This window comes from Spinacia oleracea, chromosome 3 (assembly GCF_020520425.1).
Source record: "Spinacia oleracea cultivar Varoflay chromosome 3, BTI_SOV_V1, whole genome shotgun sequence".
Lineage (NCBI taxonomy): Eukaryota > Viridiplantae > Streptophyta > Magnoliopsida > Caryophyllales > Amaranthaceae > Spinacia > Spinacia oleracea.
The window spans coordinates 41,231,330-41,246,678 of NC_079489.1; the positions used below are offsets into that span (position 1 = coordinate 41,231,330).

General features: G+C 31.1%; 1 protein-coding gene across 1 annotated transcript; it reads left to right on the forward strand.

The window, feature by feature from the left end:
* Positions 1-587: 587 nt before the first annotated feature.
* Positions 588-1,157, forward strand: LOC110805459 (uncharacterized). The gene has a single exon (XM_022011068.1). It carries the CDS (start codon positions 588-590, stop codon positions 1,155-1,157), a length of 570 nt encoding a protein of 189 aa, XP_021866760.1.
* Positions 1,158-15,349: the final 14,192 nt, after the last annotated feature.

Consider the following 15,349-nt stretch of genomic DNA (forward strand, 5'->3'; position numbering starts at 1 on the left):
TTCATGCACGATTCCTAAAGCTATTAGGATTTGGTATATGATTAAATTCCTAATCCTAAAAGGATAAATTAATTAATTAGAGTTCTTATAGGATTCTAGTTTAATTAATTCGTATCCTAGTAGGATTCCAATTCCCTTTCCTACCTCTATAAATAAGAGCCTAGGGTCATAATTTATAGAGACAATTGAAGTATTCTAAAGGTAAGTTTTTGAAAGAAAAATTCAGCCATACACTTGCTACACAATAGCCGAAAATTCCTAGTAACCTTAAGGGCGATTCTAGTTGGTCAATCTTGAGGCGGATCCGGACGTACTGTGGACTATCTACGGAGGGACGACACTTGGAGTCCTGAAAACTTGTTCTTGTTCGGTTCGGGCGCAGCTAGGGAGGGCACGCTACAAAGTGTATGCACCTAAATTATGCTAAATGATTATGTGTAAATAATATGTTTCCTGGCATTAAGGTTTTTCCGCAGGATTTATGTTTTGTCATATGTATCATAACCTAACAATGAATACTATATAAAGAACAATGATTTCTGGTCCATGGATGTTCCTAATGGGCTAACTTGGTCTATGAGGAAGATATGGTACAAGAGAGAGAGAGATTTTTTTCTCAGGCAGGAGGTGTTCATAGCTTTGTTCATGGTGGTAAATTCAGAATTTGCAAAGCTTATCAGTTTCTTAAACCTGAAGCTAACTCAGTGAGCTGGAAAAGAATCATCTGCAACAGTCGAGCTAGTCCTAAAAGCACCTTTATTGTGTGGCTTGCTATCCAAAATAGGTTAGCGACAAAGGATAGATTGATGAGCTGGAACTTGAATGTAGATGGACAGCGTGTCCTTTGTCAGAAGTATCCAGAGACAGTGACTCATCTCTTCTTTGAGTGTGAGTATTCAGCTGCAATTTGGGATAAGGTGATGCAGTCTTGTGGTGGTCAAAGGAGTATTCAGAATTGGCCTGAGTTGATTGAGTGGGTGGCTAAGAAGAGTAGAAGCACTAAGTCACCTGATACTTATAGGAGTGTTCTGTTTATTGAGTCAGTATATGCAATCTGGATTCAAAGGAACTCTAAGCTGTTCAAAAACAAGTTAGATTCTTGTAGTAATGTAGTTAATAGAGTTCTGTTTAGAACTGCTTGTAGGCAGGATAGGTGATGAGCCTTTGTAAAGCTTAGGGGTGTCCTAAGATGGTGATGTTGCTGTGTTGTTTGGGTGTAACTCCTCTTTGGTTAATAAAATTTTTATTTGCCAAAAAAAAACTTTACTGTCTATAAAGACATTACTCAAGTCCTTTGAGTATTAGGATTCAATTCTCTTGAAGCATTTCCAAAGTCTTCATGAAGCTCTTCTAAGTACGGAGCTTTTCCAAAGACTTCTAAGTACGGAGCTTTTCCAAAGACTCCTAAGTATCCTATATTTGTTTGTTGCTTGACTCGAAGTTCTTTTGAGGTCACTTCGAGGTCATATTTCTCCCACTTGCCTCTTTGGAAATATGATGGTTTCCTAAAAGACACTATCCAGAGCAACAACCATGTGTTCCCAGATTTGTGGTAGAATCAATACCTTTTGTTTCTATGAGTCGCTCGTAAAGAAACATATATCTATTCTTGAGTTTGTTTGATGTAAATACTAACTCCCACTGGGTTTGACAACCCTAGATACATATACTGAAAAGATGTACTGAACCGAAGTTCAATCCTTATGACATCTTATCCTTAGCTTTGATACATATACAGTAGGCCAATCATAGATTCAAGATTTACATACAAGATTCGCAAATATTTAAATTAACATCAAAAAAATTACAAATTTTGCGTTCGAAAAACTAAAACCTCCAAAAAGTCATAGTTAAGCTTCGAATTTGGGAATTCTGGGTTCAGCGACAAATCTTTGATTTTTGTCAAAATTTTAAAACGTCGTTTACATGCGAAATTCACTATAAAATTATAAGATTCCGACCATTATTGACAAAACTGCCGAAAAATCCTGCGAACATATAATCAAATACTCGCACGAATTTGCAATTAATTACATACACAAAATTAATCACCCCTTTAATTCATTGCAAATTTATAAAATTTATCCATGTTAACTATAATTGATTATGGAATTAATTAGAGCTCATGATACCACTGTTAGGTTATGACAAATATAAACAATATATTTCATGCGGAAAAACCATTAAGCCAGGAATCCAAATTAATTGCCACGTAGTCGATTAGCATAATTAGGATACATACAATGTGTTGCGTGCCTTCCCTAGCTGATCTTGAACCGAACAAGAACAAGTTTAGGACTCCAAATTTCGCCCCTCCGTAGATAGTCCACAGCACGTTCGGATCCGCCTTAGATTCAATTAACTAGAATATTATCTAAGGTTTTATGTTTACTCGGAAAGCTTTATTATTAATTTAGGCAAATTATTAAATTCTCTCTTGAACTTAATGTATGTGAATACTTATTGAATTGCATTATAAATTGTGATCATGAACCACATATTTATAGGGTGGAAATAACGGAGTTAGAATTCTACTAGGTTTCCAATAACTAAATCCATTAGGATTCTAGTTAAATTATATCATTAGAATTTTATGTTTAATCAAACAACTAAGTGTTTCAGATTTAACAAAATATCTAATTTGAGTAGAATAGGAAAACGAGATTACTTCACAAGGAAGTAATCCTATCCGGCCAAGGGATTGCTTGCGTGGCCCTTGAGCCCACGCTGTTGTGCAGCCCGCATCCAATGCAGCCCGCAACTCGCAGCTCGCAAGCCCACGAGCGTTGCTGCTTGCTTGCTGGCCCATGGCGCTGGCAGCTAGCACGCGGCCCACTAGGCGTTGCTGCTGCTCGGCCTACTTGCTCGGCGCGCGCGGGCTTGCTGGGCGCTGGGCCTGGCTTCGTGATGGGCCTTGCGTCTTGCAAGCTCATCTTCGATCGTTTTGTACATCGCGCTTCCGATTCGTTTTCCGATTCCGGAATTAATTTCCGATTCGAACAATATTTAATATTTCCGATTCCGGAATTTATTTCCAATTCGAACAAATATTTAATATTTCCGATTCCGACAATATTTCCGATTCCGGTAATATTTCCGATTCCGGCAATATTTCCGATTCCGGCAATATTTCTATTTCCGATAATATTTTTCGATACGTACCATGCATGTTTACGTTTCCTGCAACATCTACGACTTGGATAATATTTATATTTCCGTCACGATCCATATTTCCGTTTCCGGCAATATCATCATTTCCGGAGTATTCTTTATTTTTCCTTTTGACGATTTCAGCTCCCACTGGAACTGAGATCCGTCGTTTCCGAATGTTCATAAATAGAGTATTTAATTCACTTAAATACTTGATCCGTTCACGTACTATTTGTGTGACCCTACGGGTTCAGTCAAGAGTAAGTTGTGGATTAATATTATTAATTTCACTTGAACTGAAGCGGCCTCTAGCTAGGCATTCAGCTCACTTGATCTCACTGAATTTATTAACTTGTTTTAATCAATTAATACTTAGACTTAGCGTTGAATGCATACTTGGACCAAGGGCATTATTTCCTTCACATGAGCCTTTAACTCAATACTTCATTATTCCAAAACTACCCAGTATTTTGAATATATGAGGTCCAATTGGTCTACCATTCAAATTTTAGTTTGAAAACAACCATGAAGATCACTATAAGAAAATAGCATCCAAGATACGCTCTCAGTCTCCTTTTCTTTGAGAATTGTTCTCAAAATTAGTTACCAATCGATCAAGGAAATATCGAAGTTCTATTATCCGAACGCAATAAAGTCGAAGATTTACAATTATATGCATTCATATTCTACAAAATGAAATAGGAAAGAAAATATTTATCATAGTTTAATAACTTGAAATAAAAGCATTCATGCAATCATTGAAGCTATTAAACATTTCATTCATGCAAAATAAAACGTGGTCCATAATGAATGAAACGAATCCGAGACCCCAAAAGTCTTAAATCCTTAAGCATGCTTTGGCTTGTCTTAAGTCTTTTAAGATTTTAGGTAAGCAAAACCAATTTGATTTGGAAGGCAATTATAAACTCAATATTACTTTGGACCTAGTTGTTTCTACGTTGGTTTAGTTATTTAGTGAACTAAATCTAATCAAACATACAAACACCATTCATGCATAATATACATTCATTCAATATATAGAAGTGCATAAATAACTTTGGTGAACTAGTATGGATCAAAAACTTGGTCTTGAAGCATCCAATCTTCCTTTCACCTTGTTAGCTTGGCATCGTTTTGAACTTCATTCAAAAGCTAACTTAAAGTTCTAAATAATCTAGAAGAATTTGAAATAATAATAACCTAATTATTACATCAAAACTTCAATGGTTCGCATACCATATTTAAAACTTTACATTCAAAGATAAAACGGTACGCAAACCGTATTTAACTATCCTAGATTGGCCATACTAGTCACCTTCAATACCTACAATACATAAAATAATTTCTACGCATTCATCCATTCGTGTCCTAAAACGAATAGCCAAATAAATATGCAAGTATTGAAATGATTTATTTAAAAATCACGTTCACGTAAAACGCGTCCTAAAAGATTAATCAATTCCGAATTATTAATCCTTAGAATTATTCTAATCAAAATTTAATTTAATTAAAATAATGGTTCCCTACGAAAAATAATTAGAATTAATTATTTTAAATAATTTCATTTAAACGGCTCCCACTTAAACCAATATTTTAATTTGGACATTTAATTTTAAATATTTAAACTCACGGCCCGGCGCAAGTCATATAAAATAAAATAATCAAAAAGTCCACCGTTAGCCCCTTCGTGCAAAATTAAGCCCAAAGCCCAAAATTTGGGCCTTGAAATAAAACAAAGTAAAATTGCAAATTTAGATGCATCGTGGGCTAGACGAGTGCCCAGCCCAACGACGCGCAGTGCCATCGTAGCATCGCACCCACGTGAGGGCGCAAAGCCCACCACGCAGGCACGAATGCCCTGCAGCAAGCGCATAGGCTTGCTCGCCCATGCCCGATGCCTGCTTGCCTTCGTCGCTATGAAGTGCCTTGGCCCAACGCTACTGGCCTTGGCGTGTGGCGTGCCACGAGCTCGCCCGAGGGCTTCGCCCAGCTCAGCGCACACCCACTACCTTGTCGCACATAGCACGCAACGCACACAAGGCCAACGCCTATACTGCCTTCGTGTGCGCGCACCCCTATTCGTCTCGCACGGGCCGCAGCCCTTGCTTCGTGCAAGCGGCTTGCTGTCCGATCTTTATTACAAAAAAATCAATTTTTAATATCCGAAACGAAATTGACGAAAAAATATTTTTCATGATATTCACAAAATTAATCGTTTTAATTACGAAAAATAACGTTTTGAGTGATTTTATTAAATTTCAAACAATCCAATTTAAGAAATTAATAAATCATTGCTAACAATTATTCAAATTTAACGTATGATGAACATCAACAAAAATTTGAATGATTTTGATAGTCGAATCCAAAACTATAAATCATTCTAAACATTTAAAAATCAGATTTTTATCAAATTTGGTTTAGGTGATGATTAAAATTAACGAATCCAATCAAAATTTTAATCCATACATTTTTAAATTTTCCATTTAAATATGAAATCATATTCCCCTTCTCATCTAAATAAATTTTCAGATCTAAATAATTAACAAAATTGATTTACGATCTAAAATTCATTAAATTAAGGAAAAATAAAATTAGGGTTTGTACTTAATATTCATGGAATAAAAAATTACCATAAGTCCGTAATATACCCAAGAACAGTAGGGAAAATTTTCAATTAATTCCGAGTTCATTAGGTCGAGCAATTAATTGAAAAAGTTTCCATTTTTAACGATTTAATTCATTAATTAACAAAAACGCCCAAAAACTCGAACTTTGGGGCCTATTTTTCCTATTCTGTTCACATGAGTTGATCTTAAAACGCCGTTTTCAATCAGATCAAGGTCATAGAAATCAAATTTCCGACATTTTACGAATTCATAATACTTTCTATGACTTATCCAATAATCCAGAAAAAATCGAAAAAATCCACGAAAAAATCAGAAAAATTCGACAAAAATCACAAACATAATAACATTCCAATAAGTACTTTAAATACATGTTGCTCATGATACCACTGTATGGGAATACATTTAAAAATATATTAACGCAGCGGAATAATCCGCAAAGCCAGGAACCATGTATAAAGTACAGATTAAGCAGACTTACGTTTGTAGCGTGTTTTCCCAAGATTCAACGTACCACGAACACGAACAAGAACTCCTGATGTCGTTCTCTACTTGGTTCACCGACACGTTCAGATCCGTCTTGAGATTGATGGCTTAGAAGTCACTCAAGATATTTTGCCTTTTGGGAAAAACACACTCATGGCTGCAAAAAGAGAATTAGGGTTTCTCTTTTCTCCTAGGGTTGTGTGAATAATCTGAATTGTGTGTGTTGGAAAAATGTACTAAGGTTATTAGAATAACCTAGTAGTCATAATAATCAAGCCAACCAAGTTGGCCGGCCAAGCCCACACGCGAAGCAAGCAGCAGGCGCGCACAGCTGGGGCCTAGGCCGTGGGCCGCGTGCCACTGCTGCTCCCTTCTCCTTTCATCCCCGTGCGCCACACAGTCAAGGCCTTTGGCCTTGCGCTTGTGCGCTCCCTGCTCGTGGGTTGCTTTCGTGTTCGATTAAATTATCATTCGGCAATTTATTTATCTTTTCGTACTTGACGATCCAATGTCGTACGATACGATTATTCGTCTCGCCTAGCTCACGAATATACACAAAACGATATACGATTTCACGATTTAATGTTAAATCGTATAATTATGTTTTCCGAACTAATTTCCCGAAAAGATATTAAATGAATTTCCTATTCATTTAATCCGATGATCTGTTACATGCCAATAGTGTGACCTTATAGGTTCAGTCAAGAGTAAGTTGTGAGCCTAATTAGGATTAGTACTCACTGATCAGAAGCATTGCTCCAGCCAGCTGTTCCGATCACTTGATCTCACTGAATTAATTGTTCGTAATTAATCTGAACCTTGGTATTGGACTAATGCACCTTGGGTGAAGGACATATTTCCTTCACATTTATCATTGTTACCTAACCTTTGCCTCTCTTTTGTTTTTAATCATATGGGCGATATTGATATCTACAATTTATCTTAGGGTGGGTTCTATTCTACTTATTTCACCTGATCTTATTTGAACTTATCTGATCTGAACTTATCTGAATTTATATGAACTTATTGGACTTATTTGAAGTTATTAAAACTTATTGGAACTTTTTGAACTTATTGAAACTTTTTGAACTTATTGGAACTTCTTGAAGCTTATTGGAACTTATTATTAATAATGTTAATAATAATAACAAAATTAATAATAAATAATAAAATAATAAATAATAAATAATAAATAATAAATAATAAATAATAATAATAATAAATAATAAATAATAAATAATAAATAATAAATAATAAATAATAAATAATAAATAATAAATAATAAATAATAAATAATAAATAATAAATAATAAATAATAAATAATAAATAATAAATAATAAATAATAAATAATAAATAATAAATAATAAATAATAAATAATAAATAATAAATAATAAATAATAAATAATAAATAATAAATAATAAATAATAAATAATAAATAATAAATAATAAATAATAAATAATAAATAATAAATAATAAATAATAAATAATAAATAATAAATAATAAATAATAAATAATAAATAATAAATAATAAATAATAAATAATAAATAATAAATAATAAATAATAAATAATAAATAATAATAATAAATAATAAATAATAAATAATAAATAATAAATAATAAATAATAATAATAAATAATAAATAATAAATAATAAATAATAAATAATAAATAATCAATAATCAATAATAAATAATAAATAATAAATAATAAATAATAAATAATAATAATAAATAATAAATAATAATAAATAATAAATAATAATAATAAATAATAATATAAATAATAATAATAAATAATAAATAATAAATAATAAATAATAAATAATAAATAATAAATAATAAATAATAAATAATAAATAATAAATAATAAATAATAAATAATAAATAATAAATAATAAATAATAATAATAAATAATAAATAATAAATAATAAATAATAAATAATAAATATAAATAATAAATAATAAATAATAAATAATAAATAATAAATAATAAATAATAAATAATAAATAATAAATAATAAATAATAAATAATAAATAATAAATAATAAATAATAAATAATAAATAATAAATAATAATTAATAAATAAAAAATAATAAATAATAAATAATAAATAATAAATAATAAATAATAAATAATAAATAATAAATAATAAATAATAAATAATAAATAATAAATAAAAAATAAAAATTAATAAATAAAAAATAAAAAATAAAAAATAATAAATAACAAATAATAAATAATAAATAACAAATAAAAATAATTAAAAATAAAATTAAAAATAAAATAATAAATAATAAATAATAAATAATATATTATAAATATTAAATAATAAGTAATAAATAATAAATAATTAATAAGTAACAAATAATAAATAAATAATAAATATAAATATAAATAATAATAATTAAATTAATATTAAAAATAATTAAATTATAATATTATAATAATAAATAATAATATTATTATTAATATTGAAAATTATTAAACTTATTGGAACTTATTGAAACTTATCTGAAATTATCTAAACTTATTGGACCTGAAACTTACTTTTTTATATTGAGCAGAACGCCTCCTTAGGGTGCGTTCTATTCAACTTATTTGATTAGAACTTATCTGAACATATCTGAACTTATCTGAACTTATTGAAACTTATTAGAACTTATTTGAACTTATGTGAACTTATCTAAACTTCTTGAAACTTATTGGAACTTAAATAATAAATAAATAATAAATAATAAAAATAATAAAATAATAAAATAATAAATAAATAATAAATAAATAATAAATAATTAATAATTAATAATTAATAATAAATAAATAAATATTAATAAATAATTACAATATTAATAAGGACAAATTGTTTTTAACCACTTAAGAAAATCAAAAAAATTATTTTTACCACCTAAAAAATTAAAACTTGTATTTTACCACCTAAAAAAACTTAAAACTTGTGTTTTACCACCTGAAATCGGAAAAAAACATGAAATCGTTATTTGGGGATTACTAATTCAATTTCGCTCCAATTTTATACACCCCCTCTGCGATTTTCTTTAACTCTTCCACCCTCCTCTCTTCATTTCCATTATATTTTGTGAATTAGTGAGAGAAAAAAAATCATGTGGATTCATAAAAAGAATGAAGTAGGAGAAGAGAAGGGAGTTAAATACATGAAATCGCGGACGAAAAGAAAATATTAGATATATTACCGTTATTGTGGCACTCCACATAACGATTTCATATACTTTTTCCATTTTTAGGTGGTAAAAAACTGATTTTAATATTATTTTTTTAGGTGGTAAAATACAAGTTTTAGTTTTTAGGTGGTAAAAAATAATTTTTTTCTATTAATAAATAATAATAATAATAATAATAATTACAATATTAATAATAATAAATAATAATAAAAATCATATTATTAATAATTATTAATAATAATTAATAATATTATTATTATTGTTATTGTGGAAACTTATTGGAACCTATCTGGACTTATCTGAACTTATTGGACCAAAAACTTAATTTTTAAGGTGAACAAAACGCCACCTTAATCTCTATGCCCAACCCCGTGGTGCAAATTAAAAAACGAAGGAAGTATTTATTTTCTTTGTTTTGCTATAATATATTTTGCATAATAGAATTTTTTTTATTTTTTTCTTTAAAATAGCATAAAATAAAAAAAATTGAAGGAAAAAAACTACGTTTTAATTCTCTTTAGTATTTGTCTAATATTTTTTCACCCTTTTATCTATAATATCAAATAGATCAATGTAATTGTTTGTACTCCTCGAGAAACAAAGTGTTTATTATACACCCTTGTGTACCATGCATACGATACACCTAAGGGTGTTCAAAAATTGGTCTGGATCGAAAAAATGGACCAGACCGGACCGGTTCGGTCCGGACCAAAGGCAATTGGTCTGGTCTTCGGGTTGAGAAATATCAATTTTCGGTCTTTAGTCTAGTCCGGTCCAAAACACGGTTTTGGACCTGACCGATTTTTCTTTAATAAAATATAATATTAACTATTTAAAAACTTAAAATCTCTCCTTTAATATGTTGTAAATATTACTATATTGTGATATATTTTATGTTAGCTTTCAAAAAAGGCCTAAACAATTGATTTTTTATCTATATATATTTTTTTTTTTACCATAATTTTTAGAAAAAATAAAAACTATATAGAAATATATCTACAGCCGGTCCAAACCAGTCTGGTCCGAGTTTTGGACCGATTGTTCCGATTCGGTTCAGGTCTGGTCCAATCATAATTGATCCGATCTTCGAGTCTTGAATTATTAAAATTCCGGTTTTCGGTTTTTGGCCCGGGTCGGTCCGATCTGATTCTCAAATGAACAAATGCACCAAAAATATTTAGGTGTACAATCATTTATCACAAATTGACGCGTATTGTTTAAATGAATTTGCTTTATAGTGGTCTCTACTTAAGTGTTTGCAATACCGAGGGTACGTTTTCTTCATCTTAAAAACATAAAATTGTTTTTATAAAGTAGTTTGTATTACAATATTTTATTCTATTTTTTTTATATAAGGTAGTTTTTTCACCAAATTTTTTTTTATACGATAGTTTTTTTTGACAAAGTTTCGATAAAATATTAGTTGTTTAGTATAGCCTATAAAATTAATCACTTTTATTAAGTTGGGGGTTGAAAAGGTAACAATTTTGAAATGGATTGCGAAAGGTAACAAATGATAACCTTAGGGCCTGTATTATTTTCATTTTATAGTTTTTAGATTTTAGAAACTAAATTAAAACTAGTTTTAGTTTTATTTTTTTTATTTTTTTCAAAAATAATTGTGAAATAACAAAATTGTTCTAATGAATCTATCTATTACTTTATACTAAAATAGACACCAGGAATGACACATGTCCCCTCCTGGTGCAATTTTTTCCAGCCATAAACCTATTTCCTAAAATATATCTTTTTACTTTTTTTCTATTATGTTTTATAAATGATTTATTTATAGAAACACAAGGATTAAAGAATATGACAATAATAGATACCACATTATTATAATTTGCTCAAAATTATTTTGGAAATATTAAGTCAAATTAATATATCAATAATATAAAATATATTTACTCAAAATTATAATTAAATTAGCATATTAAATACGAAGTATGTAATACGTAGTAGGACAAAATTTTCATATTAGATGATTAAATGAGTATGCTCAACATCTATTAATATATTATCTTTAGGGTATTAATATTTTATTAAAAATATGGTCAAATAATAATTTTAGAATATTCGTGCATGCACGGGATATAATCTAGTGAAAAACTATATGACTGCTTGCCATGTAGAAAAAGATTATGATTTTCCAGTAAACACGAGGAAACAAATTAAATCAAAGCCAAGATAAGTAAACATCTGTACTAATATAATAAAAGGTGTGACACGTATGTCCCTTTTTATTACGCCATATTGTCACTATCAGCATCACGGCATATCATTGACAACCAAAAAATACGTATCAAGGATCGAACACTTGACCTTTTTGTTAAAATTTATACTTCTTAGTTCTTACCTTCTTAACCAACTATAACTTATGTTATATTTCTCTATATAAACACATACTCCGTATGTTCTTTTTATAATAAATAAAAAATTGAATAAAAGTGAATACAAAAAAAAGGGGGAATGATAACTACATTTATAAATGTACAGTTAGGGGTGTTCATCAGTCTAAACCCGAACCGGACTGGACCGTCCCAGACCAACCCGAAGACCAAAATTTTGATAATTCAAGATCCGGAGACCGGATTGGGGCTTGGACCGAACCCGGACCGGAAAAATTAATCCAAAACCCATACCGGTTGTAGACCTACTTCTATATATTTTCTATCTTTTCTACAAAATATGGTAAAAAAGAAATAATACATATAAAAAAACCAATTATTTAAGGCATCTTGCTAATTAAAGTAAAATATCTAACAATATAATAATATATACAACATATTAGAGGAGAAAATTAACTTTTTAAATAGTCTATATTATATTTTTTAAGGAAAAACCAGTCCCGTAAAAGCCCAGTTTTAAAGAATTTTGGACAGGACCGGACCGAAGATTGAAAAATGATATTTCTCGACCCGTAGACCGGGCCGATTGTCTCCAACCCAGTATTGGCCCGGTCCATTTTCCGGTCCGGACCGGTTTTTGCATACCCCTATGTACAATTATTATTTTCCTGGATAAAGCCTCAAAAACAAAAAAATATCTAGGGGTAATAGAATGTAATAATAAGTAAGAGGAGAAACATTGACGGTGGTTGAGTAATTATAGAACAATATTACATGCACTCGGGTGCATGGTGCACCCTCTTATAATTTCTCTTTACATGTGAGGAGAAAATGATAGGGACTACCAGTCAGTATAAAAATACCCTTGAGTGCATGGTGCACTAATAATTTTCAAATTATTTAATCAACTAATGACGAAGAAAAGGATCCGACCTTGTTTTGATTTTCGGATGCGGGATTTCAGCTTGGGAAGGTTGTTAATCGGCCGCTAATCTTGTGTCACCCCCGTAATTCTAGGACAACTCCATCTATGTGGGCACATATTTACAATAAATAAATCCGAATAAAAGTCAATGCCCGGGCGCCCACTAGTTAGAATGAAAAATTGAAATAAGAAGAAGGGAATATGACTTTAAATAATCCAACCTTTGAATTATTATCTAATAATCCAACCTTTGCATCCCATTAACTTTTATTACAGCTAAATGACCGCTGTTAACAAGGTCATTTTCAAAAAAAAAAAAACTCCTATCTAAATACATAATAATTGTTTTCAAAGTTTAAACTCCTTCCCGCTTTCCCCTTTCGTCGTCTCTTTCCCTTGTTAATATCACCACCTCCGTCAACGATCAACGACAACTGCCACCGACGATCTTTCGAATTGTCTTCGTCGTGCTTTCAGATACTCAACACCCAGATCCACACAAGCCAACAGATACTCAAAGCCCAGATTCACAGAGGCCTCAAGTATCAAATTGGAAAAAAAAAAAAAAAAAAACAGGGTTCATGTTCATACCATTTGGGGAAATTTTGAACAATTTTTGGTCGCATTTAGGCATGAATTCGAGTATTTATTGTTTAATTTATATCAAATTAATCTTATTTTACAATTTGGATATGAAATCAAAATCTACATTCAATCAAATTAAGTTGGGAAAAAAATTGTGGTATATGTTTTGGGTGGGTTGGAGACATTAACCAGCAGCGTCGTCGTTGGGTGTTGAAATTCGTTGTTCGTGGTGGTAATTGTGGAAATGGTGGAGATGATTACTAGATGCTGCTGCTTTTGTTATTAGTTTACTTCTGAATTTCTGTTGCCAACAATGTCCACTTATGTGGATGTGGGTGAGAAAAGAGTAGAGAGAGAAAATGAGATTGACTGAATAGTGCATCAAAACAGTGGTTTATTTTGATGATCAATTGAAGATCATATGGTGGTGGAACTGTGGGAGTGAGAAGGAGAGAGAAGATGTTGGTGATGGAGGAAGGAGAAAGAAAATGAAAATGGTGGTGGGGTTTCAATAGGATGGTACGGGGTGGAGGAAGGAGTACAAACAGTAGGGGTCTTGCTGGAAGTAAGGAAAAAAAGAAAAAAGAAGGGAAAATGGAAGGAAAAGTAAATAAAAATAAATTAATAATATTAACATTTAAATTATAACTAATGGTTGCATATATGACACGTGTATAAGTTACCTGATGTATCCGGTTGATGACCGGTTGGGTGCAATAAAAGTGAATGGGATGCAAAGGTTGGATTATTAAATAATAATTCAAAGGTTGGATTATTAAATAATAATTCAAAGGTTGGATTATTAACAGAAAATTGTCAAAAGCTTGGATTATTTAAAGTAATTTTTCCTAAGAAGAATCGTTTATGGGATATTTAGAAATCCACCAGTGGTCTACCACTCCGTATCGCCATGATTTTTTTTTTTATAAATGATGGAATCAATCTAGAATCTTAAAACCTTAAACATTCTCATTATTTCCAATGCAGATACCAAATTCAACGAATGAAACCTTTTTTACGCAAAGAAGAAGATATTATATTATATTAAACAAAACATAACCAAGGTCCAAACTTTACAAAAGACACGGGCTATGACACCAAAAAAACTTGCAGCCCGTAAGACCAAAAGCTGTAGAAACTAGCTAATATAAAACCTACCCAAAAAACGGTTCCCCCCTGATTACACTAAGCCCACCAAAAGATTTCATCCAAGGAAGGAGGAACACCCAACCCATCCAAACTACTCTTTGACACTCGACTACTGCCCTTGCTGTGCTTTTGGCTTCTTCCTAACATTCACCGTTTGTGTTGTCACTTTCGTTGGGATAGTACCAAACATAATCTCAGTTGTAATTGTCGTGGGCGGTACGTCTTCTGGTGGTGGCGGAATTTCCAAATCAATAACTAGTTGAGTACGATGAGAAGAAGTGGAAGATTCACCTACTTCCTTCAAGCTTTCTTTTGCCTGTTTGAGTTGTGTTTGATACATTACATCAGTGAACGGTGGAGGATTAAGAAACACTTTATGTCCCAATGCCATTGTAATTGCATATTGTCCCATGGAATGTGCTAACTTATTGAACAAACGAGGAAGGTGAGTGATATTAAACGAACTGAACCTTGTCATAAGGCAAACAACATCTTTAATAACCGGGGCTAACTCGTGATGGTAAAGATCTTCCATGGATGTCAACAGCTTAATCAAAAGCTCCGCATCCGTTTCCACCTCAAGCTTCTGAACACCATAATCTATTGCCATTTGAAGACCTTCCCTTAAGGCATATAGTTCCGCTACAAGTGGTGTGATGGCATTATATTTACTTGCAAACCCAATATACCAACTTCATGTTTCACTTCTAAAAACCCCACCTCCTCCTGCTTCATCTTTTTCTTTCCAACTGCCATCAATATTGAGCTTTAGAAATCCAGGCGATGGTGGCTTCCAAGTCGGAGCCTTCTGCAACCAATTACCTGCAACCTTAGTCTGCACCATTGTGTTAGTTTCCCTATAGTCTACAAAGAACGCAT